This window comes from Sus scrofa, chromosome 3 (assembly GCF_000003025.6).
Source record: "Sus scrofa isolate TJ Tabasco breed Duroc chromosome 3, Sscrofa11.1, whole genome shotgun sequence".
NCBI lineage: Eukaryota > Metazoa > Chordata > Mammalia > Artiodactyla > Suidae > Sus > Sus scrofa.
This window is the reverse complement of record NC_010445.4, coordinates 108577166-108603376: the sequence shown is the minus strand read 5'-3', so window position 1 is coordinate 108603376 and position 26211 is coordinate 108577166. Positions and strand designations below refer to the sequence as shown.

General features: G+C 51.6%; 1 protein-coding gene across 2 annotated transcripts in view; it reads right to left on the bottom strand.

Annotated features, from left to right (window-relative positions):
- Positions 1 to 26211, bottom strand: part of CAPN13 (calpain 13) — a 90377-nt gene that overhangs the window by 17743 nt on the left and 46423 nt on the right. The window contains exons 6-20 of one of the 2 annotated variants that reach the window (XM_021087660.1): positions 24392 to 24566; positions 23237 to 23311; positions 18380 to 18465; positions 16868 to 17053; positions 15122 to 15196; positions 13962 to 14107; positions 11827 to 11960; positions 10564 to 10575; positions 7914 to 8116; positions 6839 to 6875; positions 6188 to 6250; positions 3977 to 4034; positions 3823 to 3881; positions 2201 to 2269; positions 49 to 124 (exon numbers count right to left, since the gene is read on the bottom strand). In XM_021087660.1, coding sequence (XP_020943319.1) covers positions 49 to 124; positions 2201 to 2269; positions 3823 to 3881; positions 3977 to 4034; positions 6188 to 6250; positions 6839 to 6875; positions 7914 to 8116; positions 10564 to 10575; positions 11827 to 11960; positions 13962 to 14107; positions 15122 to 15196; positions 16868 to 17053; positions 18380 to 18465; positions 23237 to 23311; positions 24392 to 24566 — 1454 coding nt within the window. The remainder of the gene's footprint in view (positions 1 to 48; positions 125 to 2200; positions 2270 to 3822; positions 3882 to 3976; positions 4035 to 6187; positions 6251 to 6838; positions 6876 to 7913; positions 8117 to 10563; positions 10576 to 11826; positions 11961 to 13961; positions 14108 to 15121; positions 15197 to 16867; positions 17054 to 18379; positions 18466 to 23236; positions 23312 to 24391; positions 24567 to 26211) is intronic. The other variant, XM_021087661.1, reaches the window with a different exon arrangement.

Genomic DNA, 26211 nt, shown 5'->3' with positions numbered 1-26211 from the left:
TACATCGCCACCCCCAGTCATCACGGCTCAGAGGGGCCCCTGATTTACCTGTGTCCTGTATGGCCTTCTGCAAATCTGAGCTCAGGAAAACTCCGGAGTTCTTCTGGGCGTTCCAGAAAACACTCTGATGTGGGAGAGGAAGCAAGTCTGTGTGAGTCCCAGTGCCCACCTGGAGGAGGAGGTCCCAGGTGGAGGGAAGTCCTGGAAAAATCTCATTCTCGTCCCCAGAGGGTTGCTTCACTAAAGCACAAGTGGGCCCCAGGCGCACAGCTGAGGGTGGGGAAGGTGGGGTGGGCTCCGCTTGATAAAGCCCCGCCTGGCCGCCAGCTTTGGGGCTGGGGTCCCTCTCCCAGACCCACATCTTCCCCCTCCTAACCTGCCCTCCTTCCTCTTCCTCACGCCCAGACGGGCTCCTGCTGCCCAGGGCAGCTTGCTGCTTGCTTCCCAGGGAGGTGGTGAGCTCCCTAAGGTTTGCCTAGAACCAGAGTTAACAGCTCAGCCTTCACAGCCAAATTGCTGAGTGCAAATCCTGGCTTGACCTCTAGAGCTAATCTTTCTAGGCCTCAGTCTCCCCCTCTGCACAGGGCCAACTGCAGGACCCACTGCTGCAAGGAGTGCAGGAGCACATCTCTGTACAGTGCTGGGGGTGGTGGGTGCTCTGTGGGCAACTCAAAGGTGGGTGAGGACGGCATCTGGCACCAGGCGGCCGCAGTGGAGTCACCCTAACACCTCCATTCTGTCCAGGGCGGCTCTCCATTTGCCCAGAATGCTCCCTAATTCTCACCCACTCTCAGCATCTCCCTCTTTTCTTTTTCTTTTTTTGCTTTTTAGGGTCGCGCCCATGGCATATGGGGGTTCCTAGGCGAGGGGTCATATTGGAGTGACAGCTGCTGGCCACAGCAACCGGGATCTGAGCCATATCTGCGATCTACACCACAGCTCACGGCAACACCGGATCCTTAACCCACTGAGCCAGGCCAGGGATCAAACCGCATCCTTACATACAAGTCAGATTTGTTTCCGCTGTGCCACCGCAGGAACACCCCTCCTATTTTCCAGGTGAGGACCCACAAGCTCAGGCAGGCAAGTGATTTGCCTTGGATTAAGCAGGCAAGCCCCACAGGACTGAACTCAGGACTCCTAATTTTGGCTGCCGCTCAGCTGCCGCACAGCAGCGGCTGCAAAGCAAAATACCGCCACGTAGGTGTGCAGCTGAAGGCGATCATGGGAGACAATTATGGTGAAGGAGGAGCCTGAGATCTTTTTGTGGCCTCGTGTGGCTTTCGATGAGTACAGAGACCTGGTGAGCTCTCCATTTGTATGGATGGACTCACTCATTCAGTCACCCATTCGTTGGGTCACTTGTTCCGCATTTCTGCACACCTGCTGTGTGCTGGACACTATGGAAGGCACTGGGGAAAAGGGTGAATGTGAGGGATCCCTGCCCTGGAGGACCCTGCAACCTAATGGGAGGACGGTCAGCCATTGCAGGGGCCATCGAGAAACCCAATGACCCCATCAGGGATTAGGCGATATACATCACATGTAAACATACATTGAGTGTTTTTATTTTATTGTGGGGGGTTCAAGTGTTAGGAGGAGATGGGGAGACTAACTGGGTCTGGGGAGGGGGCAAGGCGCCCAGGGGAGGCCTCGCAGGGAGGAGATTTGGGGGCCAGGCTCAGAGTCTCATCACTGGGGTCTGAATGAGTAGTGGGATGGGTGACAGGGCTTCCTGGCCCCCGAAGCAGGGTCCCAACTCAGAGGATCTTGTATAAGATCTGATGAGTTTTGACTTTATCCTGAGAACAATGGAGAGGTTACACTGAGGCCGAAGCCCACATCAGTGATGCTGGCACCTCTCTTGGCAGACTGCGGAGAAGGGAATGGGGAGAATGAAGGGCCCTGGGGGAGAAAGGAAGAGGGCAGGGCTAGCTGGCAGTTTTAGTTCCAGGCCCCCCGGGACCTGTTCTCCTCCAGCTTCCTAGAGGGGGCCTCAGCCTACCCCTGGGCTGGGCATTGCCTTGTGCCTTCTAGTGGTCCAGGCCTGTCTCCCTGTGCAAAACAGGGGTCGCTCCTCGAGGGTGGGGGTGAGCTTCCTCTTTTACAGCCCTCAGCCCTGGTGCAGGATCAGGCATCCAGTAAAAGATGTGCTAAGCCCGACGGAATGAGCGTGCTAGTCAAAAGAACATCCTGGTACCTGGCAATGGACAAGACGGCGCCACAGCCTTGAAAACTCCTGTTCGTTAAGCCGCCCGTTCACCTCCAGCTGGTGGGGAGCTAAGAGTCAAGGAGTCCTGCGTGCAGTGAGCAGAGGGGCTGCAGGAAGGAGCAGCTCCATCCATCAACCAGCAACGTGGTCAGTCCAGCATCATCTGGATTTGGCCATGTGCCAGCTTCTGAAAGGGACCTGGCTTAGATTTACTTTACAGGGGAAAATGGGCATTGGCAAAAGGAAGCCCTGAGAAAGAGAGTCAACATCACTTGCACCCAGGGGTGGAGAGAGAGCCTCAAACATAGCTTCCCCAGTGGCAGTGGGGCCCCTGGCAGGGGGAGCAGGGGTGGAGGTCACTGTAACTCCTGAGGCCACAGAGGTGAGTGCAAGCATCGCTGGGTGTTCGCCGGTGGATGGACTGCATTCTGTGTGTTGAAGCCAGCCCTGGTCACTCCATACGATGGGCTTAACTGAGAACCAATGAAAAACCTCTGATCTCTGAGGCACTGGAGGGGAGCTAGCAGCTGAGCAGGAGGAAGGGGAGAAAAGCCCTGTCTGCTGTGCGGGGGTCTGGCAGACATGCCCCTCCCCAGGGTAACCTGCCCCAGGCTGTGGGGGTGCCGAGGGCCATTCTGATTCACCTGCAGGGATGAGCCGTGTCTCTGAGTGATTCTGCAGCATAGCCAGCAGAGACAGGGCCTGATTGATGATTTCATCAAGAAGGCCTCTTGTTCGACAGTGGCTGGCTTCATATCCCCACTCAAGCCTTGTTAAGAGTGAAAGAGCTGGGGGATCTGGGTCACTCCAAGGAGACAGCACACACCCCCAAGGGGAGAGCTGCAAGGCAGCAGCTGGGGGTCACGCCCACGTGGAGATGGAGCGGCAGGGGAGAAATGGCCCATCAGAGAGTGGAAGTCAGGATGGGAGTCAGGAGGCCCGAGCTTGTGTCCCAGCTCTGCCACTTGTGGCACAGAACGTGGCCAAGTCACTGCACTGCCCCAGCCTAGCTGCATCTGCAAGTGCAGCAGAATAGTAATAATGGGGTGTAACTATCTAGCAGACGGAGGAGTTTCCTACAAGAGTTGGTGGCTGTTATCTTTATTGAACTAGAAGCTTGTTGAGCAAGGAATTTAAATAGCAAGAACTCCTCCAGTGGTGAGGAGAGGGGTGGAAGGAAAACAGCTCCCATTGGTGCTACGAGGAGGCAGTAAAAGACAACGTTAGAACATAGACCTCGGAGGCTGAAAACTCCAATTTCACATCCAGGCACAAGTTCCGACTAGCTGTGTGACCTGGGCGAATGACTAAACCTCTCTGAACACCTGTTTTTTTCCCACTGTATCATGGACTAAGACTTCTATCATAGGGGTTTGTGTAAGAATTACAAGGGAAAAAAAAATATATATATATACACACCACTACAATGTTTGATGCCTGATAGAGGGTAAGAATGGCTATTATTGCTGTGATTGCTCTGGAGAGTTCGAGAGTTGATACAGAATCCCAGAAGCCTGGGCTCTTTGGTGAGCCCTTAGACGCCTAGGGAAGCCCGCAGAGCAGATGCTCTTAGAGTTGGGGGAGGGGAAGGGAATGTCTCCAAAGGATACATCCATCAGAGCCACGATGCCCCGGCACTCATCCAAAGAGAATGTGTCCCCTGGAGATCCTGAGGGGGGAAAACAGGAAGGATCAAAAAGTCAGGGAGGGTGACACTGGGCCAGCGTAGCCGTGGGGAGGGGGTTGGGGTGAGCAGGTCCTTACCTTTCAGGAATTCCTGGTTGAGGAGACTCTGAAGCTGGGTAGCGTCCAAGAACCGTCCCTGATTCAAACGAGGAAGGGATGCAGGAGTCACGTGGGTGCCCAGGAGCTGAGGGGACACCTGCCTGACAATAAAAGCCCTGGGATTTCTGAGCGCTTAGTTCCCACCCACCACATGCCCATCGAACCCTTGTCCGGAATTGCCTTTCCCGATTGCTCCAGGCCAGGGTGATAACTCCCTCCCTGAACATCTGCAGTGCTGATTATTCCTGCCATTTGATACGTGGTGCTGGTCCCCTTGCATTTCTCTCTTCATTCATGACTGGGCTGAAAGCAGTGTTTGCTTCCTCCCCACCGAACCTGGCACTTGGGAGCCCTTCAGGAGAAGTATTGTTGAAGGGTCAATTCAGCCCCGCAGGTGTGTTTCCCATCTGCTTCCAGAAAACATGACTGCAGTGTGTGTGTGTGTGTGTGTGTGTGTGTGTGTGTGTGCGTGTGTGCGTGTGCACGCACGGGGGAGATTAAAAACACCAGGAATCCAAGCTAAGAGAAGCTGCTCTAACTGAGCATATAACATAGCATCAGTCCTCCTGGCCACAGAAGCAGAAAGAGTGACATCACGGTTTTCCTTGGATTAAAAAAAAAAAAAAAAAAAAAAAAAAACAGGATGCAACTGAGGTTGTAGGGAGAGAAACTTTTCCTGGCCTGAACTTCTGGAGGCGTTAGCCAAGTTCCCTTTTCTGCTGGGGACGCTGAGCAGCTTTATGGGCAGCAGCTTCCAGGACAATTTTACAGAGAAGCAGAGCTGACCTACATGCAGCCGCTTCTTGCATACAGCCTGCGGACAAGGGGTGCATACGATGTCACCCCTGCCCTCAGGAGTCCACAAAGGGGGGACATTCACCAGGCAGGTTTTGCATCAGGTGGAGTGCCTTCTGAACTAGCCCACTTATGGGCCTGAGTCCTGGGCGGGAGTTGCTTTCAAGGCGTTTCATACGGACCTGCTCTCTGCAACATGTACCCTTATTCCTCCTTTTTTTTTATTGTTGTCGTTTGTGTGTTTTATTTTTTTAATGGCCACACCTGCAGTATATGGAGTCCCTGGGTCAGAGATTGAACCCGAGCCAGAGTTGTGGCCATGCCAGATCTTTTAATGCACTGCACTGGGCTAGGAATTGAACCTGTGACTCCGCAGTGACCCAAGCCATTGCAGTCAGATTCTTAATCAACTGCACCATGACAGGAACTCCCATTTCTCCTTGCGTTTAATCTCTGGGCCCAGGCTGAATAACTAACTTCCCTTGGGGCTGCCTCCTGCTGCCACGGCCCTATTAGCCTTCTGAATGCCTGGCCTCTTTCTGTCCTTGGCCCCTGCCTGAGGCACAGCACACACGATCAGCTGTACCATGTCCCGCTTCCCACACCAACATAACCACTAATGGTAAAAAGCCCAAGGTGCAGAGTCCTTGGCAGTTGTTTTTATCCTGACAAGTCAGGGAGTTCTTTACGAAGGTTTATTAAACTATTAGGAAAAGCCCCTCTGACATAGGTGGCTTGACAGAAAGAAGGCTGTTGGTGTTTTCTTTCTTTTTCTTTCTTTTTTTTTTTTTTTGGTTTTTAGGGCCGCACTCGCGGTATATGGAGGTTCCCAGGCTAGGGGGTCTAATTGGAGCTATGGCTGCTGGCCTATACCACAGCCACACAATGCCAGATCCGAGACACGTCTGCAACCTACATCGCAACCCACGTCAATGCCAGATCCTTAACCCACTGAGCGAGGCCAGGGATCGAAGCTGTGTCCTCATGGATGCTAGTCAGATTCGTTAACTGCTGAGCCAAATGGGAACTTTCAGTTGCTGTTTTCTGAAGCTGGCCAGCATCCCAGGGGAAGGATGCCAGGGTTGGTGGGAGGTGGCAGAGCTGGAGAAGGAAAGATTTCAGGAGCGATGGCCAATTGCTTGTTTAAAGATTTAAAAAGCTCAACCCCTGTAATTAGCCCCTTCCTTTCCAAACTCTACGCTCCATTCCAGATGTCACCCAGAGGGGGCACCCCTTCTCTCCAGATCCGTTCTGGAGACATCCAGGCAGAGAGGCCGACACAACCACCCATGATGTCACGTTCCTCTCTGTATCCTGACGAGGACCTGAGAGAGGTCTGTCTCCCTCTGGCCCCTCCATCACCTGTCCTGTGTGGAGCCCCTCCAAGTACTGTACCTGCTGAGCGTATCTGTAGAACATGCTCTGTGGGGTGTCATTTTCTGGAAGACTTGCCTGGATCTAAGGGAGAGGAGCCAACATCACATTTCTGGGGAAGGAGGGCTCCTGTCTTCTATCTCGGGTCCTCACCCACGAGGAGGGCCCACAAACCTCCTACCTGCATCTGTGACAGCAGCTCCATCTAGCATTCAGATATAATCTTTTTGGGGAATGGGAAAATAGAAGTTTGTGAAAGGAAGATGGTTGGGTCCAGCCTGGTCTTGTCCCTTTGAGCTACCACCAGCCCATGATGGTGTCTCTCTCTCTTTTTTTTTTTTAATTCAACGAATTTATTATAGAGTTGTGCAACCATCATCATGACCTAATTTTGCAACATTTCCATCCCAAACCCCCAGTCCATCCCTCCCCCAACCTGTCCCCTCCAGTAACTACATGTTTCTCAAACTCTATGAGTCTGCTTCTGTTCTGCAAATAAATTTATTTGTATCTTTTTTTTTTTTTTCAGATTCCACATACAAGTGATAGCATGTTGTCTCTGTTTTCATTCGTCAGTGGTGAGGCAAGAAGGAAGGACATAGAAAAGTTCTTGGAGATGGGATGGGACCCAAAGAAGTTGGCCAACCAAGCCTTGCTGTACCGCACACCTACCTTCAGCGGTCTGAGGTTGAGATTGCTGTCCTGGTTCCTAGAAAATCAGGGGACAGTGTGACAAGGATGGCCAGCCCACTATTCAAAGGAGGCTTGTGTTTACGTAGGGAGGGTACCCCGGTGGTGGCATTGGACATTTCTGCCAAGGACAGGAGTGGAGAGCCCTCAGCAGAGCAGGATGTGAAGTGGGCAGCCTGGTGGTCAGCAGACAGATAAGCATCACTGCCTTGTGTCCAGTCTTCTGGGTGGACATCATCTGGTCTTCCCATCATTTAGCAACTTGTTTCTTTCACAACCATATAGACTCATCTAGTAACCCCTGTTGCCAGGATGGCAAACAAGCTTTGTTGTATGTTTCAGCTCAGACTGGTGGCACAGTGACCATCTGGCATGCTGGACTGAGAAGGCCTCATCCATGCCCAGCTGTAAAGACCATCATGATTGCAATGTCTGCTTAGGGCCAAGAAGGGACACGGCACCCAGCATGGTCTGGGATTTCTGATCCCCTTCTTGACCACTGACTTGGCAGTGAAGACCCTCCACCATCAGACTCTCATGCAGGCCCATCTTTTACTATCTTCCTGACGCCCCCCTGCCCCATTCTGGCCACGTTTCAAACAAGGGCCCTGCATGCCATGTACCACCTTCCTGTGCATATGGCCAACATCACTTATTCTTCAACAAGCCCTACGCTCACCCACCTCCCAGCTTCTGCCCATATGCTTTTTTTCCAGCCTGCATTGCCGTCCCCTTGGAAACATTGCTATGTTTTCCATCAAGGACTGGCTTACAAGCCACTTCCCTCTAGAAGCCTTCCTCGGTCCGTCCTGCCAGAGGTGGAAACCTCAGCTCTGCTGTCCCACGTGACCCTGCATTTCTACCGAGCAATGGCCTCATCCTGTCTGTGGCTACTTACTGGTCCACAGACTCTCTCCTTGGCCCCCTTATTTGAGCTCCTGGAGACTAGGGGGAGGGATCCATCTCAGCTGACACAGTGCTTTGCTACACAGAATGATGCAATGTGTTCTTATAAAATTAAATCAATAAAACATGTAGAATCCCAGAAGTTCTGTACCTGTCACTGTCCGGCATCTTCAGGAAGATGCGGAGCAGGAACTCAACTGCTTCTCTGTCTGGGGAGACGACCACCACGTAGGTCCCAGGGCTCAGGCTGAAGCACTCGGTAAGGTTGCGTGTGGTTTCAGAAACGATGCCCTTCTCGGCAATTCTGAACGTGGAAAAAAAGGTGGACGGCAACCTCTCTCCGAAGAGCTGGAACTGGGGGGAGACGTGAGAGTGAGGGGTAAGGAAGCCCCTGTGTGCGCAGGGGCCCCAGTCCTCAGCTGCCAGGAGCGACCCCCCACCCCCAGACCCTTCTCCATCCAACAAAACAGAGGCCCTGAAGAGGGAGACAGCGCTTACCTGAAGTCTCAAAATGCAATAGTGTTGAGACTGTTATTTACTCTAGACACTAACAATGCAATGAATGTGGAGAAATATGACACACGGTTTTACCTCGTTAAATCTTACAGCATCCCGGGCTTCCGGGTTTATCTCTCTGCTTATATATAAAGACGACTCCCATGAAAACTAGTGAGATTTTTCCAATACTGAATTACTTGCAGAGGCCGTAAAGCAACCTTCTCTCCTGACCCTTCTGCAGAGCACTCTTTGGCCCCTGTAACTTTGTGGGGCTGGAGTCCTCTCACTCCATTTCATCTTCCAGCTGAGCCCTGAAATGCCTTCTCATTGGAGAATAATAGTCCCTGATCATTTTCCTTTTATTTCAATATTTTCTTAGAGATAAAACAATAAATATAATGCAGTTCCTATTACCGGATGTCACATACATATTACATAATAAAAACCCCTTACTAAATAAATTTTCTCCAATACAGTTGAGATGGGGATTCCATTTAGAATGGTTACGCAGCGTGAAATGACTGCTTGTGAGCTCTGCCTTGGGGGAAAACAGGGAGACGTTCTTTTCAGGGCATGGGGAAAGGGCTGGGCTACGGAGATGAGGCCACCGTCGCTGGTGGGCAGCAGGGGGCAGTGCGGAGCCTCCAAAGTGATTCTGCTGACGTTCACAGCAGCCCCGGTGGGTTTGGAATTTGACTGGCTTGGGCCTTTCTGGCAAAAGCAATGATGAGATCGGTTCTCCTCCCAAGAGTCAGCTCTGTTCTGTGGCTCTGGGTGTATGTATATGCACACATGCATGTGCACGTGGGGAGGCGGTATGCACAGAGGCATGTGTGTGTGTGTGTGTGTGTGTGTGTGTATACATGCATGTGCACGTGGAGGTCGTGTGCACAGAGGTGTGTGTGTGTACACATGCATGTGCACTTGGGGAGGCGGTGTGTACACAGGTGTGTGTGGGGGGGTCTTCGAGCTGCAATCACAAGACCTCACCCTGTACTTCTCAGGCTGGGGCTCATGCCTTTTCCTGGATCAAGTCCTCACCTCGTTCTCCAGTTCTGGGAACTAGAAGCCTGACCTGAAGCTCCTTGCACTTGAATGCTTTCCTTGAAGCCCTTCCTGAAGTTCTCATTCTATGACTGGGGTGATGAAGACTGGAGTCTGATCCTGAATCCAGCTCTGTGGCTGGGCCACATTGTGATGGACAGGCATCCTTGCTGTCTGCTTTCTGCCTAGGCTTCCGAGTAACCTCTGCTTGGAGACCCCCTGTCCCAGCCTCTGGCTCCCTGTTGGGGAAGGGCTGGAGGAGCCTCCCTGGACCTACCAGCTGGCTGCAGTCACCACCCATTGGCTGTGGCTCCATCCTGCTCCCCTCCCCATCCTCTGTCCTGGGCACAGGCGCCTTGCCCTTGGCAACAACAGCACTGCAGAGCTCACATCTGTTTAAGGGGTTTGCATGCCTGTGAGGTTATATTTCCCAAACTCCATCTTTCCTTCTCCATCCTTACCTGTATTTTGGGTCACTCTCATCAATGCCAAGCTAGAATATCCACTCTTGGGGTGAGGGGGTGGCAATGGAGTTTTAAGAAATGCTGGACGATGTGCCTTGAAGTTGCCCTTGCATCACATGTGTCCTGGTTGTGGTGGCTAACAAAGAGTGCAGGAGGCTAGGAGTTCCCATCGTGGCACAGCAGAAACGAATCTGACTAGTATCCATGAGGATGCAGGTTTGATCCCTGGCCTCGCTCAGTGCATTAAGGATCTGGTGTCACCATGAGCTGTGGTGTAGGTCACAGATGCGGCTTGGATCTAGCATTACTGTGGCTGTGGTGTAGGCCAGTGGCTACAGCTCCAATTTGATCCCCAGCCTGGGAACCTCCATATGCCTTGGGTGTGGCCCTAAAAAAGCAAAACAAAAAAAAAAAAAAGAAGAAGAATACAGGAGGCTAAAGATTCCCTGAGGTACCCCCATTAACCCTGCCTCTCAACTTAAAAGGAACTGGTGGCATCAGTCTTATCTCTCAGGGACCAAATGCTTGAGGATGGTTTCATGGTTGCAGCCTCTCTGCAACATGAAACCAGAGAGCAGCCTAAGGAACCCAATGTTTAAGCCAGGACAGGTGAAATACTTCCTGCACCACTGGCCTGTTTGGAGGTCCTAAGCTTGCATCTATTACAGGACATTACAAGACTGGATTGGCAGCCACCAAACAGCGAGGCCACTGGTGTTGGAAGAGGCTTAACACCACTGAGATGGCAGCAGAGATGCATCTTGGAGTGGGGCGCAGGCACAGTGGTGGCCATACCTGAGAGTCAACCTGTGGGAAGAGAAGAAAGGCAGGTTCAGGAACCCAACCCCAAAGGTGAGCAGATCCAAGCAGCCTGGCTCAGGGCCCATCAGTCCTTCTTCTTGCGTATTCAGCCTGTTCCCTGGAACACCCAGGACGGGGGTGGGGGGTGGCGAAAGGGGACCATCACTCATTCCCCAAGTGGAGCTGGACAGAGGAAACCCAGGCTATGGTAGGGAGCATGAAGGGGAAGGAAATTGAGTCAGGGACAGGTGTCTAAGAAAAGAGACGCTCCCTTTGTCATCTCAGCCAGCCGTGGTCCTTCTTCACAGCAATGATGGTAAAATCAGAAGGAAAAGGAAGGCAGTGACGGGGACCGGAGGTGAGACAGAACCTGGATCAAATGTAAGGTCTCCAACATTGCAGCTCCAAGGAGAAGGGCGCTTATTCCATCAGAGCACTGTAAACTGCTGTAATTATGATGGAAACTTGTTCCAGGCAGACCGGAAACAGTGTTTGCAAGGATGTATGTGTGTGTCTGAATGGGGAAATACCTACTGTCCAGTCTGTCCATGTGACAGAAGGAAGCACTGAAGATGCAGTCCCATTTTTAAGCCAATTCATGGTTTGCAAAATATATCCATGCAATACGTTGGACAGCCGCAGTAATCCTAAGCCAATGCTAGGCTCCTTAGTTTATGGACGTAGAAACCGAGGCTCAGAAGTCTAAGCAGCAGAGGAGAGAATAGAGCAAGCTGTGTTGCTTCGATGACAAAAGGAGTGTGAGTGTGTGTGGCGGTGGGGGTGGGGGTGGGGGGATGGCCCCTTAGGAGTTGAAGGGCTGGCTGGAAGCACCATGAGAGGGGAGGGGAGGCTGGGAGGAAGAAAATCTGGCCTTGGATGAGTGGCCAAGCAGGTGCTCGGAAGCCAACCATGGAATTTTGACTAGACTAGTAAGCATAAGAGAAAAAGGTACCTCCAGGCTATATACCCAGGACTGATTTTTTTTTTCCCCCTTAAACTCCTCCCAGAGTTTAAGCCAATGATTCTCACACATTCATGTGCATAAGGAAGCCTCTTGTAAACTCCATCAAATCTAATCTCCTCTTTGTCTCAGGTTTTCCTGCAGAGTCACAGAGCTGGACCAGACGAATGCTATGGCCCTTGGGGTTTTATCTCTGAGTCTCCGGCTAAGTGAAATCACCCAGCTGAGCCGGCTCTCCCTGCCCAAGGTGTACAGAAACATCCCCAGAGGGCAAGCCCCAAAGCAGGCAGTCTCACCTTGAACACCTCGAACTTTAGTGGAAACGTCCTGCCTTTGGCCTTTACATTTTGTGGCTTGATATTGAAGGACACGATGACATTGTTGGTTTCCATGCTGTCTGGCACAGAGAAGACGTGCTGCCTCTGGGGTTCTGCATGAAAAAGAGCAATAACTGGACCTCAGCTCGGCTCCCAAGATTCTGGAATGGGATCAGGACCACTGCACAGAGCCAATCCCAGTTCAGAGGGCTGTGGTGGAAACTCTGAATTTGGACACCAAAGGCCTGGGTCCCAGTCTCCGCAGTTACTAGCTGGGGCACACACTGCTTTATTTCGGGAGTTTCAGTCTCTCCCTCTTAAAAACAAGGAGGGGGAGTTCCCACTGGGGCTCAGTGGGTTAAGAACCCAACATAGTGTCCATGAGGATGTGAGTTTGATCCCTGGCCTCCCTCAGTGGGTTAAGGATCCTGCGTTGCCATGAGCTATAGTGATGAAGCTCAAATCCCATGTTGCTGTGGTTGTGGCCTAGGCCAGTAGCTGCAGCTTCTATTTGACCCCTAGCCTGAGAACTTCCATATGCTGCAGGTGCAGTCCTAAAAGGATAAGAAGAAAAAAAAGAAGGTGGAAGTATAGTCCTTACTTGGTGAAAATGTTTCTTACCCTGTAAAGCTGAGGGCTATTTTTATAACAATAAATGGAATTCCAGAGGCCTCACGTATGCATGAGCTCATACACTGGTGACAACCGTGGAGCTACGAAAAGATGTCAATCTCCCAGGCACCAGTGGGGATAGAAGAGAGGCAGAGAAATGGCCATTCATAGAACCCTGCTACCAATGAGTCCTCACCAAAGCCAGAGTGAGACAACAAATGTGAAAGCCATTAGATTCAAATGCACGAGTGATAACATATGAAAAATAAATGAAGGTAAGCCCACATGGAAATGAATTAGTAGACATCAGAAGGTTTGGGTCACAAATGGGAAGCTCTGAAAGGGGAATGTGGAAATGCAGACGACCTTCATGGATATTGGCTTTTTGTAAGGATTGAACAACATGATAACGCTCAAGGGCAGCGAGCACGCGGCAGGTGCCTGCAGCTGCCTCTCTTCCCTCTCTCCTTTGTAAGGAAGTACTAAAGGGGATGCCAATGTATAATTTTGGTTAATTGATTGACATGCACTCCCTCTAGGGAAGAGGGCTTTGGCCCCACAGGTACAGCTCAGGAAGGTGAATCCACACATTGGCTGTCCAAGAGTGACTTGGTTTCTGAGTCCGCCCATGATCTCCTGATGACTAAGTTCTCTGACCAGCAGAGTGAAGAGCCTGCAGGTGTGGGGTCATTCAATCAGACTATTCTTGATAGGCAGGTGCCAGGGAGAGGGAATGAACATGTCGTGGTGCAAACACACACACGTGCAGGAACACACATATCAATATGTTGTTTGCATAGCCTTTCCTAACAAGGACGTGTAAGCACACTCAGGTTCATTTCCAGAGGGCACTATTTCACCCATCCAAGTCACTAACGGGGAGCAGGAGGTGCCTTGAGGATATGTCACTCTCTTAAAGTCACATCATTAAGATTCCTCTCTTGGACAGGTTCTGAGGTGCCCACCTCTGGGACTTCAGGGTGGTGCTGCAGGCTACACTAACCACCACGGGGCAGGAATATACTCCCTTCTGTCTGCATGGTGCTTGGTGGTTTCAAGGGGCAGGTAGAGATGACTTTCCACTGTGTGCAAGTGGGGGTGCTGAGGACGGAGACACCAGCTTTATTCCCAGAGTCACACAGCCCAAATGTGTCAAAGACAATGATTTAACCCAGTCTGACTTTGGTCCAGTGTTCTTTCCACAGCTCCCCCAATGTCCTGAAGGGCAGTGGGCCTGTTCTGCTCCTGGGAGAGGGTGGAAGTCAGCAGAAGGACAATGGGAAAGCATGAAAGGCAAGGTGGGCACACTGGAGAGTGTCCTGCCCACCCCCACCAGCAGTTATTTTCCCTGGAGAAGTGTAGCTGTCCCCTTGGGCTGACAACTCCCTCTTCTTTCTTCAGGCCGGTGCTCTAGAACCAAGAATCATTGAGAGTTGAAGCCAGGATAGGGCAAAGGCTGCCAGCTTCCTGTCTGGCAGAGTCATTACAAATATCACAACTACCTGCAGTATTTCCTGGGATTATGTGGTTCTTAAGCGTCACTTGGGACCATTTTTCATGGGGCGTGTTTCCATGGTCCAGGCTGATTGGAACTTGGTTACATACAAATAGGCAGGAGAAGTTCTCTTGGAAATCTCGACATGACATCCTGTTATAAAGAGGCACATCATTAATGACCACTAGGGGAGGTTCCCATCATTTCACTGTACCTTTGCCTGCCAACTACAGTATCCATTGACTTACCACTGTGTTACCCAAAGACCAGAGCCTATTCTGGTTCATTTGCACTCAGGTACACTTCTGCTTTCTCCAGGGTTTGGGAGGACAAGGACGGAGTCAAAGTTTGAGTTCTGCAAGTCCCTCCCCTGGCCAGCAAGATAACTGCCCATGTGTTTCTGTTATGGGCCCTACCTGCTGCTGAGAAAATCACCTTTCCCTCAGGCCCTTTGTCAAATGCATTGTTGAGGTCTTATCAAAATACAGTGGATTCAACACCTAAAATCTCACTGGGTTCTGTGATTAAAGTTGAGATACTGGAAACATTTTTCCTTCTAATTTATATTTGTCCCTCTGATTCTTAATTACTTAGACCTGGCCTCATTTTCAGCCATGCTAAATTTTATTTAAATATATCACTGTATAAAACAGACAACCCATCAAGGAGTTGTCCATCTCAGCCTTTAAGACGTGATCATAGGTCTGAGAATGTGTTTTAAGACATTCTACTTACATAGCTGCTGTGTGATAACACCAGTGTCACCCAGAACTATAGAGTCGTGGCTGGGTGGTGAACACCCCGCTGCTCTTTTACAGTTCATGCCAGGAAAGATTGCGGTGCTCCAGGGTCCCAACAGGGTGGCATAGAAGTGATGGCATGGCATCCTGGTTTCCAGGAAACTGTTGGTTTCAAAGCTTTAATGCCAATATTCCCTTTCACTACTAACATTTCCTGCAAGATCTAATATCTCAGAGCTGAATGGCCTTTCATGCAAAGAGAGACCACACAATTTCCTTTTCAAAGCTTTGGAGAAAACAGGCGCCTCCGCTTAGGTCTCTGCAAAGTGAATCTTGATGGTCATAAAAGTTTGGGGAAGAGGGTGAGGATTGAGGGTTTGGGCAATAGTTAAAGATACACATATATAATTTTAAAAAGAGTAAGTACCAAAACTCGCCATTGTCCTTATTCTCATACAGTTGGCTTTTCCGTGGGTCGTGGGTTTCCTGCCACTCTGGAGACCTGGGCATGGAGAGACAGACCATAAGATGAGACCTCCTGGGATGTTTCATTTCACCATGGCCCAACAGGTCTCCAGTGGTTCCTGGGTGCGATGGCTTCCAAGCTGCCCCCAGCCTGATCCTCTTTGCTGAGCTTTAAATGGATACACCCAAAGGTCCGCCCCTTATCTTCACCAGAGACCCACTGTGACCTTGAAATCAACCTATCTCACCCTGTACTCATCCTCTGCCTCCTCCTACTGCCTGAGTAAGAGCACGGTGGATTATTCTCTTACGCATCCCCATATCCAGGCCATCACCAATCGCATATTAATGATTTATTGATTCTACCTCCTAAACCCCTCTCAAAGCCAGCTAATTACTTATACCCTGACTGCTGTTTTCAAGTTCAAGAACCCTCATCTCCCACTTGGACTTCTCACTGTCCCCCAACTCAGTCCTGCCCACTTTCCTATTCACTTTCCACACCTCCAGTCAAAACGATCCTAAAACAGAAATCTGATTAGAATATGTCCCTGCTTCAAACACAGCAGTGCTTCCCTTTTACTCTCAGGGTGAAGTCTGATTCTTAACCCATTGTACCACAGCAGGAACTCCTGTCATAAGGCTTTTACATGTGCCTTGGCACATAGTAGGATGCCATGACTTTTTTGCTTGCTTAAGTAATAATTAAAGCTGTCAACTTCACCGGGCTAATGTGTTCCAGAGCTAGTTCCTAGGGTCTGCAGTGAAGGAGGAGACCCTCGCAGGGAGCAGCTGTTCCTTCCCAGCCTGCCTCTCAAAGTGGAGGCGAGCTCACAGATGATGGGCCCCTGGAGGGTAATGAGATCTTTCTCTGGGAGTGACTTGCGTGGAGGGCCTGGGTCACCTCTGTGCTAAGAGAGCAAGGCAGGGACCACTCAGGCTTCTGGCTGCAGGCTGAGCCAGTCAGATGTGTTACTGTAAAATGGCAATTTTATAATTAAGTGATAATTACATTTTCTGCAGTGTGTAAGGGAAAATAAATGTAGTGTAAATCAATATGCTATTGATTCATGCAAGTTTGCCTTTAAGTGTGTGTGACTGAAATTTCCATTATGGTTGAGATCAGACCATCCGCTCTCTCCATCCGTCTCCACTCCTTAAAAAGTAGGGAGGAAATCGACCAGCACACGGAGACGGCGATGGTGCAGCCCTGACGCTTCCTTCCAGCCTCGTTCTGGTGGGGGATGGGGAACCTTGGCACTCAGCCAGGGTACATGATCCTCAGGGTAGGGGCTGCAGGTCTGCCCCCATCCCTGCTCTGCACACATCTCCCTGTTCAAAGACCTTCCTGAGACCCCTGCCTATAGCGGATACATCCAAACTTCTCAGCCGGATCGGGCTGTCTGGCTCTGCCTCCCAACACTTCTCTGCCAGATTCCTCTGCCTCAGGCCAGCATGTTGGCCCTGAACACATTACAAATGTTCCTGGCTCAGTGCAGTGGCCGACACCTCCTGCCTGCCTAGGGATCACTTCCAAAGAGAGTCATCCTTTTTTTTTTTTCCTTTGGCAGTTCAACCCCACCTATGAGGCTTTCCCTGAGGAAGCCCACCCACAGGACGCTTCTCTTCCCTGATCTCTGGGTCCCTGGCTGCCTTCTCTGGCCATTTGACCTTCAGCCTGGGGGACATGGGCAGAGCATCAACTCACCTGATGTTCTTGCCTTTTCTACTCATGGGGAATGCGTCACTGACATTTGCCCTTCCCTCACGCCTAGTGCAACAGCCAGCCCCGAACTGGGGGTTCTGGCCAAGCGGATCACCCCCCCGGGAATCCGCATTGGGAAGCTCGGGGTGCCGATTGGGAGGGAAGACTGGAAAGGGCCAAGGATACCCCCTGAGGAGGAAGAAAGAATAGAGGCAAGATTAAAGGAGAGAGGGAGGCAGGGAGTGAAAATATGGTCCAGGGGTTCATGGTTTTGCAAGTTCATTCCCCTTCTGGTGGAGACGGGGGAGGTTGGGGGCGGGGGGTAAGAATTCAGCTGCCCTGTTCTCCAGGGGGCATCTGGGATCACAGCCAGGTTTATTCTATGAATCCACGTTGCTTGCTTCCTTCCTCCCCCTCCCCGCCCCCCAACACACGCATTCCTCTCCTTCACCTCCATCACTGTTCATCTTATCAGGGCTCACAGAGGATCGGGTGGCCTCTGTCACCACCCAGTCTGGGGCACCAAGCTCAGGGTGGGGACACTCTGCTTTTGCCTCCAGAACACACTTCTCACTGCATTGATTTTCACTGCCTGCTGGGGCCTGTTCTCTCGGTGGTCTGAATGCACCGCATTTTTCCTTGCAGAGCACGTTCTCTCTCGCACTAGGCTGCTGCAGCTGATGTGTTTCAACAATTTCTGGGGATCCATACAGGCCCTCGGAGATGTGCAGGGGTGGGCTTCCGGCTGCCAGAGAAGCCGGTCCCCTGTGCCTGGCCCTCCACTCCTCCCAGGACTCTCATCTCATTCTTCTTCAGCAAAAGAGTGGGGACCAGAGCTGAGTCCACCTGGCAGCTGAGAAATGCCAGCCCAGCCCTCCAGGCATGAAGGACCACACAGCGGGGTCTCCGTGGATCAGCAAGCAGCTGCCTAAGACACAGCCAGCAGAGGCATCCAAGACTCAGCTCCGTTCACTCCAGTACATGTGTGAATCCGGACCAGACAACCCAGGGGGACTGAGTCAAAAAACCAGCCAGATCTTTGCCTCAGTCCCTGAATTCCCCCAAGAATGAAGTCTTTCCATCCTGATAACATGGCAGGATCAGCATGCCATGGCATCCTTTCATGGAATGAGTCCCCTCCTCTCCATCTCCACCTGCCAGGTAGAATCTGGCTCCTGCTCAGACCCCCACACCTTTTTATTTTTTAAGTTATTCGGGGTATATGGGCTCCTGGCTCTAGACTGTAACCTAGAGGACAGACACCGTCTCTCGTCAACTGTACGTAGCCCGCAGCACCCGCCCAGCACAGTGTACAGAGCACACAGTAGGTGTCTAATAGATGCTTGGAGAAAGGCATCACGGGAGTGTGAGATGGACTGACAGTCACACAAAGGTGTGGGCTGGACAGACCTGCAGTGAGACCCACACCAGGCATGACAGATGCTGCCCTCACGGAACAGGGTCTCTGTCACCCCCCGTCTCCAAGAAGGAGAGAGAGGTTTCCAGAAGCCATACCCATCACTCCAGGGTCCTCTCCATTCCATCCTTCCCCAGGGGTTCCACAGGCGGATAAGATATTCCCAGCTCTTCCTGTACTGAATCTGCAAAGAAGAACAGAAAAGGAAAACTGTCAGTGTTCTCCAGCAAAAGTCAGCAGAAAGAGGGGACACGGATGCAGCTGCTTTTCACCTCCAAGGACTAATTTAACTTTTGACCTCATTTGTCTGCAGCCAGAAAAAAAAGTTGAAAGGAAAAAAAAAAATCAATGTCTCTGCCTGTGTGGAGTTGGAATGAGATGGTGGAGGAAATGGCCCCTCTTTCTACTCAGCACCTTGAAGGGCAGGTGCAACTTCTTCCTTCTGCGTGGCTGCATCCTAAGACCTGTGCGAGCTAAGATTTAATAGCAGATAAATATCTGGTGATGGTGCCTCGGGCTGCAGAAGGGAGGTCTTTTGGTTCCCAGCTTCCTCCACGCGCTGTCACAGCTGGCACCTCTATTCTACAGAAATAGCTGCTTCCTTGCTGGTGGCCTCCTGGGAGCCGAGCTAGGGTCTCCACTGCGCGGTCCTGAGTGAGGCCAGGAGGCGGCTGATCTGAGCAAGACCAGATGGCCTGGGATATGAGCCCTCCTCCGTCTGCCACCCCGGGGCTGCACCCGCCCCACCAGCCCACCAAAAGCGTAGAAAAGAGAGCCATGTGTGGGGTGAGGGCTCGCCACTAGGCCTGGCTGAGTGTGTGGTGGGCGCTGCAGCCTTTAATGCTCCGACATGGGTGTTCATATAATCCCCATTGTGCAGAGGATGCAGCTGAGCATCTGAGAGGTTAACCAACTTCCCAAGGCCACAGAGTAAGGGGCAGAGGAGGAATACTGACCCCAGCCGCTGTCGGCCTCCAAAGCCCAGGCTCTTAATTTTAGAATTGGGAGTGGATAAAGGATGCAGCTGCTTCAGGGCCCAGCCCATTCTCAGATGTGGTCAAATCCCTGACCTTGCGTGTAGACTCAGGGATGGCACATGATCACTGGTAGGGCAGTGCCATGACGGAGCCTACCCAAGAACCTGTTTGGGTAAGGTTTTCTGTCTGCTTCTCTCTGGCTGACCCCACTGTGGAAGGTGCTCTGACTTTAAATGCCACGTGGGATGGGGGTGCCCCTCTCCACCCCCCGACCCCAGGCACTCCAGGCTTTGCACATGCTGCATTGTTAACCGCCAGTATGTGATGCAGTCCATGGAATAGGGACCTGAGGAATGATCGTGGCCCAAAGAGCTTAATGAGCCACCCCCAGTGCCTCAGGGACAGTCAGGGGCTCAGGTAGGCACAGGGGACAAGGGCAGCCAGCGACCAGAAGGGGCTGAGAGCAGGGCTAAATGAGGCATGCAGAGAAACACGTACCCCCTTCCCCAGGGGAGTCACCAACCCAGCTAGGTGACTAATAAAAAATGCCAATTTCATTTATCTTCCTGTCTGCATCCCGCCCAGAGGGAGGATGAGCAGATTAAAAAGCACACTGCATTTATGGGCTGGTTTAATCTTAGCAGTTGTGGTCAGAGTTATAACCTCCTCTTTTTAGAGGAAAACCTTTAATCAAGTCCTTGGGCCATCTGACTGTGTCACTTCTTTGTGACAGTGCTGTGTTGGTCATCACATGGGCCTCAGGGATCACATTCAAGGCCAAGGTCACGGCTGCGTCTGAGAATGGGCGGGCTCACGTGCTTCACTCTCCTGGCAACTGACTGTACCCTGACCCTGGTCAGATCTCTTAGAAAGGGTGCCACTGAGGAGTTCCCTTCGTGGCTCAGCAGTTAATGAATCTGACTAGCATTCATGAGGACACAGGTTTGATCCCTGGCCTCTCTCAGTGGGTTAAGGATCCGGCACTGCCGTGAGCTGTGGTGTAGGTCACAGAAGTGGCTCAGATCCTGCATTGCTGTGGCCCTGGCGTAGGCTGGTGACTGTAGCTCCAATTGGATCCTTAGTCTGGGAACCTCCATATGCGGCCCTAAAAAGACAGAAAGACAAAAAAGAAGGGGGGGGGTATCACTGAGCAAGATGTGATCGAGGTTATCGCTCCTAAGATAATACTTCCTTAAAAATATTCTCTTGAATGCTAGTTCCATAGGCAGGAAATCTAGATAGAATGGTTCATGGCTAATGGTAGATAAAGTCCAAACTTTTACTGTTAATACAGGCCTTATCAGAGCCTTTAAAACGCTAGTATCAATCATGAATCTCCAAGTAAGGGAACCAGTGAGTAGTATTTGGAAAAGTGCTTTCACAGAACATCTCACCCGGCTTGCGCTACTTAGAGCACACGCTGGAAAGTCTCAGCATCACAGAATGGCAGGAATGGTGGGGATGGACCAGACAGGACAGACTTCATCACCCACCGTCCCAGAAGAGGTGTCCTATTCAGACCATTCAGTGTATTACAAGAACAACTCAAAGTGTGTGCTGTGGGGGAGCAAACATCTGGGCTGCGGGCAGAATCATTGGGAGCTCAAACTCCAGCTGAGCCCACAGTTGGACTCCTGAGCTCATCTCTATGACCTTGGCTCTCGGTGTTTACTTGGTGGCTCTGTAACCTGCCAATCACTGCCATCCCCATGCTCAGTCTCCTGGATTCATTTTCCACGGCTATCTGGCCCTCTGGATACACAGGTCCCTTCTCTCCTGTGTTCAGAGGAGAAACAAAGGCAATCTCAGTATATAACAGGCCCTTGCCCAGGAACGGCAGGTGCTTCATGCAGGTTCCACGGCTCCCTCCTTTTATGTCCAGCACATCCAGGCATCGTTCATTGATCCAAATCTGAAAGCAGAGTCAAAATCTTGTCAACATAGTAATCCAGGAAGCATTGCCTGGATCAGGGCTGGCAACAAGGAAACTGATTTGCTATCCTTAGCCTAGACTTGCCCATCTCTGGGATGGGGAGCTACATGGAGCAGAATGTCCATCTGTGGCCAGATGTGATGATGGCATAGTCTGTCTCCATGGAGAAGTCAGAAAAGGGCGGGGGAGATTCCAGAGGAAGAGCGTCCAGAGCCTGTTGGCCTGGGACCTCTTCTGGCCCGGGTTATCAGGGCCTCTTCCTTGATTGTGGGCAATGTCTTTCAAGCTCCTGGCATATGTTCCTTCATGGAGGATCAGTGATGCCATCTTCACGGGCCAAGGACAAATGCATCCATTCGCTCATGCAAGCGCATTCACGCACTGATCCAGTAAGCACCAATTAGATGTCTGTTCTCTCCAGGTGCTGTGCAGAGGAAGCGTTTTGGTACTGATTTTCTTAGGGAGACCGGTCATGGAAGATACGGCTTCTGTTTTGCAGATGGGAACATTCACCCAGACACAAAACAATGGAGAAGCTGGTCTAAGTCAGTGAATGGAAGACACAGATCGACACCAGAGAGGGGAAGGCAAAGATGAGAATCAGGCCAGAAAGAGAAGCTGATACTCTGCATTCCTTGGCCCATAAATACCTGCGAAAAATGGACCCTGGGGTTTGCATCGCGGTCTCTTGGGGCCGAGGAGACATGATTAGATCTCAGGAGTTCTGAGAAACACAGAGATGGAGAATATTTTCAGGAAGTCCTCACATGGCACAGCGGCATGATAAACATAGAGAGAAGTGAGAAGACTTGGTGTCCGGGTCCAGCTATTCTGAGCAGCTCTGTAACCCTGACCTTCTCGTCTCCGGCCTCAGCTTCTCATCTACAAATGGAGGAGGCTGGAATCTGGCAGTTTTCCAGACATGGGGATTATATGCACTTTTGTTCACCCAACATTGGCAGTTGCATCAAAGGGAAGGAATGTCCCCCAGTAGCCACCTCCTTTCTTTGGTGGGAATATAGTTTCAGCTGGGCAGACGGTGGCACAACTAGACAGTGTGTTTCCCAGATGCCTTTGGGCCTCGGTGTGGCACTTGAGTAGATCCAGACTGCTAGGACCCGAGGGGGAAATGGTGTGTGCCTTTGCTGATATGTGCCTTCCTTGTGTGAATGTCCCCAGCCTCTTTCTTCTCCTCCAGATGGGAGGTGAGGGGACCTGGAGCAGTGGCCCTGAGCTCACAGGTAGAAGCCCCACATTGCAGATGCCACTGCTGCCTACCAGCTCTGGAAACACTGCTTCCCTGAGAGAGAAGTGAACTTTATCTTGTTTGAGACTTGAATTTCAGGGTGTCTCTGTCAGAGAAAGCTAGTTGGTATGTAACAAATAAAACTCTTTCAGGGCAAAACTTCCTCTAAAGTCAACTGGGTTGTTAATTATTCCCCCTCCCACCCACCCTTCCTTCCTTCTTTCCTTCCTTCCTTCCTTCCTTCCTTTCTCTCTCTCTCTCTCTCTCTCTTTCTTTGCTTTTCAGGGCACATGTGCAGCATATGGAAGTTCCTGGGCTAGGGACTGAATCAAAGCTACAGTTGCCCGCCACAGCCACAGCCACTCAGAATCTGACCCACATCTATCTTCTATGCCACAGTTTGGAGCAATACGGGATCCTTAACCCTCTGAGTGAGGCCAGGGATTGAACCAGCATCCTCATGAATATCAGTCTGGTTTGTAACCTGTTGCGCCACAACGGGAATTCTCAATTGTGCTTTTTTCTGGGCTGATCCCCCAGTCTAGTGAGACACCCAGGCTGTCTGGGGTGGCACAAGGAGAGCAAAACCTGGTGGGTCCCTGAGGGATGAGAGTTCTGGCACCAGGACCTCTGGATGACAAGAGGGAAGGAGGCTGTCCATGGTGGGCCTGGACATGGGGGAGGCAAGGATGATTGATACCGATACTCATTTCAGCTTCATTGGGCTCGCTGAGGCCTGTGATTCTAGTGGTTTAGTGGAGCAAGGACATGGGGGTACAGTGTTCACGGGGAGTCTTACCTTCTCGGCGCCAGTCACCGTGTAGGCATGCCGACTCACCAGCCCATTCACCATCATCGTGGACTCACTGGTCGGCTTTGAAGGAGAAAAGTAGACCAAGCATTAAAGAGTCACACATTCTTCAAACAAAACAAAACAAAACTGAAAAGCATAATTCAATCAGCAGCTGAGCCATGGCCAGATGAGAAGCAGCCCACTGACTCACGTTGGCAGGGCATATGTTCCTGGGGCTCGTTCCTAGAGAGGCAGAGCTGGAAGGGTGTAGGGTAGCTGTTGATGCCTCAGCATTTCATACCTCAGGAGACTACCTTATGCTGGACAGAACCCCACCAAGGCCTGAGGACTTAGGCTGCTTGCTCCTCCAACCGTTCATCATCGAGACATGACATCAAACATACCTGCTGGGCATCGTGTAGGAGTCAGGAAGATCCACCACCTCCAGGCTGTGAGTGACTGGGGTTTAAAGTGCATCTGAGGTTTCAGGTGGCATTTCAGACTAGGGACATGTCACTCAAAGCCCACATGGTTCAAGAGCAAAGGAAGTGTTCTCATGGATCAGGTGTGGGCTGGAGTTCTCCTATGGTAGCAGACTGAGGATCTGGCATTGTCACAGCAGCAGCTTGGGTTGCTGCTGTGGCACAGGTTTGATCCCTGGCCTGGGAACGTCTGCACACTGCAGGTGTGGCCAAAAAGAAAAGCTGTGGGCTGTCTCAGAACAGACTGGAGGAATAATTTGGAGGGTCATCCAAGCTTCTCATCACGGGGCGCTCTGTCCTTGGGATGCTGCCTTTAGAGCCAGTGAGTATCAAAGGACCCCTGCTCACTCTGGACCCCACCACTTCTGGTCATGGGGAAGCATGAGGCCAAAGCTTCAGGGTCAGACAACAGCACTTGAACCCTTGCTCCGCCACTTCCTGGCTGTGTGGTGGTGAGCATTTTACTTAGCCTCTCTGAGCCCATTTCCTGTTCTGTAAGTTAAGTCCACAGCCCCTGTTTCAGATGCAGGGTTCAGTGAGGTGCTGCTGGTAAAGCACAGCATCAGCCCTCCATGGCTGAACCTGGCCATTCCCCGGATGAGCTGAATGGGCCAGTGGCTGAACACTCCTGGGCGAGGAAAGGCTTGAACCAATGCAACGAGATTCCTGGTCTACTCACCCCGGCCAGGGTGCCGCAGGTTATGAGAGAGCCTGCCTCGGCCGCTGTCTTCACCATCATCATCAGGTCAGACGAGGAGGAGTGCAGGCGGATGTTGGTGACCACCCCTCCCGAGAGGTCCATCAGGGCGTCAGAGAGGTAGCCATAGTGCAGGTTGGCATAGGACCCATGAAACCTGGGAAGGAGAAAGGCAGATCAACCCCTGGGGTGCCTTTGGTGCCCCCAGGGAGGGAGGTTGCACACAGGACCCCTGAACATTTCTCATGGGAAGGACTTCCCAACCCATCTACCATGTGTTCTCCTGGATGAAGGTTCTAGCAATGTGCCACCCTTAGTATCTCCCTACAGGTGGCAGACTTGTGTAGAGGTTAGCAAGGCAGGTGCCAGAGCCACAGGCCAGGGGCTGAATCCCAGTCTCACCAGATATTTAGCTGCTTGACCTTGGACAAGTTACTTAACCTCCTAGGGCTGGGCTTAGCATAGTGCCTGGCACATAGGAAGCCTTTAATAAATATTGGCTTTTTTTTTTTTTTTTGTCTTTTAGGGCTGCACCTGCAGCACAGGGAGGTTCCCAGGCTAGGGGTCAAATCAGAGCTGTAGCCGTCGGCCTATGCCAGAGCCACAGCAACTCGGGATCTGAGCCTACACCACAGCTCATGGCAACGCCGGATCCTTAACCCACTAAGAGAGGACAGGGATCTAACCTGCGTCCTCATGGATGGTAGTTGGATTCGTTAACCACTGAACACGACAGGAATTCCAATACTGGCCATGATTATGGTGAGGACCCATGGTTTCCTGTTCAGTTTAACAACAGTGAGAAGTACTGGCTATGTGCAGGGTACATGCCTGAGTGTGCAGTGATGGGGGAGACTCCAATCCTGCCTTCCAAGAGCCCATGGTCAATAGCTCAGATGCCCGCTGTGGCCACAGTTAGCCTCTGTTTTCACTCTGTGTGGAGCTTGATCCAGTACTCTCACTCCCTTTGCAAGAACTAACCGACTCCCTCCCACCCCAGAATCATCAGAGAGGTGACATTACTGAAGGTGACACAGCTGAGGACGAGGCTTATGTAATACATCTCCAAAGCAAACCACCTGAAACTCAGGCTTGTTCTCCCAGGCACCTCTTCCCGCCCTCTCCTGGGGTTTCTGCCCTCTGGACCCACACCCTGAGAAATGCCCAGCCATCTTGCCCCTATCTTTCCTTCAGCCCAATTCTCCCCCAACCCTAGCAGCTGCAGTCACCTACGAATGAGGATACCCTCTCTCCAGATTTAAGAGCCAATCTGCCCAGGGCAACTCCTGGCCCCTCTTGTCATAAGCCCTCCATCCCAGGCAGGAGGCTGAGCTTTCCAAGGCCCCCTCTGCTCAGCCATGGATGGGTGGGAGGTGGTACCCTGCTCAGTGGGCTCTTGCGGCAGTGCTGCTGGGTGAAGCCTGCATAGCAGGTGGAGTGTCTGGCTCACAGAGGTGCACTTGCTTCGAGCATCATCAAGACAGCAAGTCCGTGTTTCCCTGCCTCCACCGCTCAACTGGGTTCCCCCCAACAATAGCACTCACCACCTGGATGGTCTCCCCTTAGAGCCGCACCACAGGTAGCTTTGCCCTCCGTGGGCATTTATTTGCTGTGAGAGTGCCTGGATTACCTGGGAACAGAGAGGTAGGGACTGGGGGTCCCGGGAAGGCTTCTGAGCGTAGGCACAACTCTGAGTGGGGTTTTATCCAGGTAAGGACAGCAGGACAAGCATTCCAAGGCAGAATTAAATCAGGGAGGCCCCTGGAGCCGGAAGAGCATGGCTGAGCAGGGCTGGAGATGGG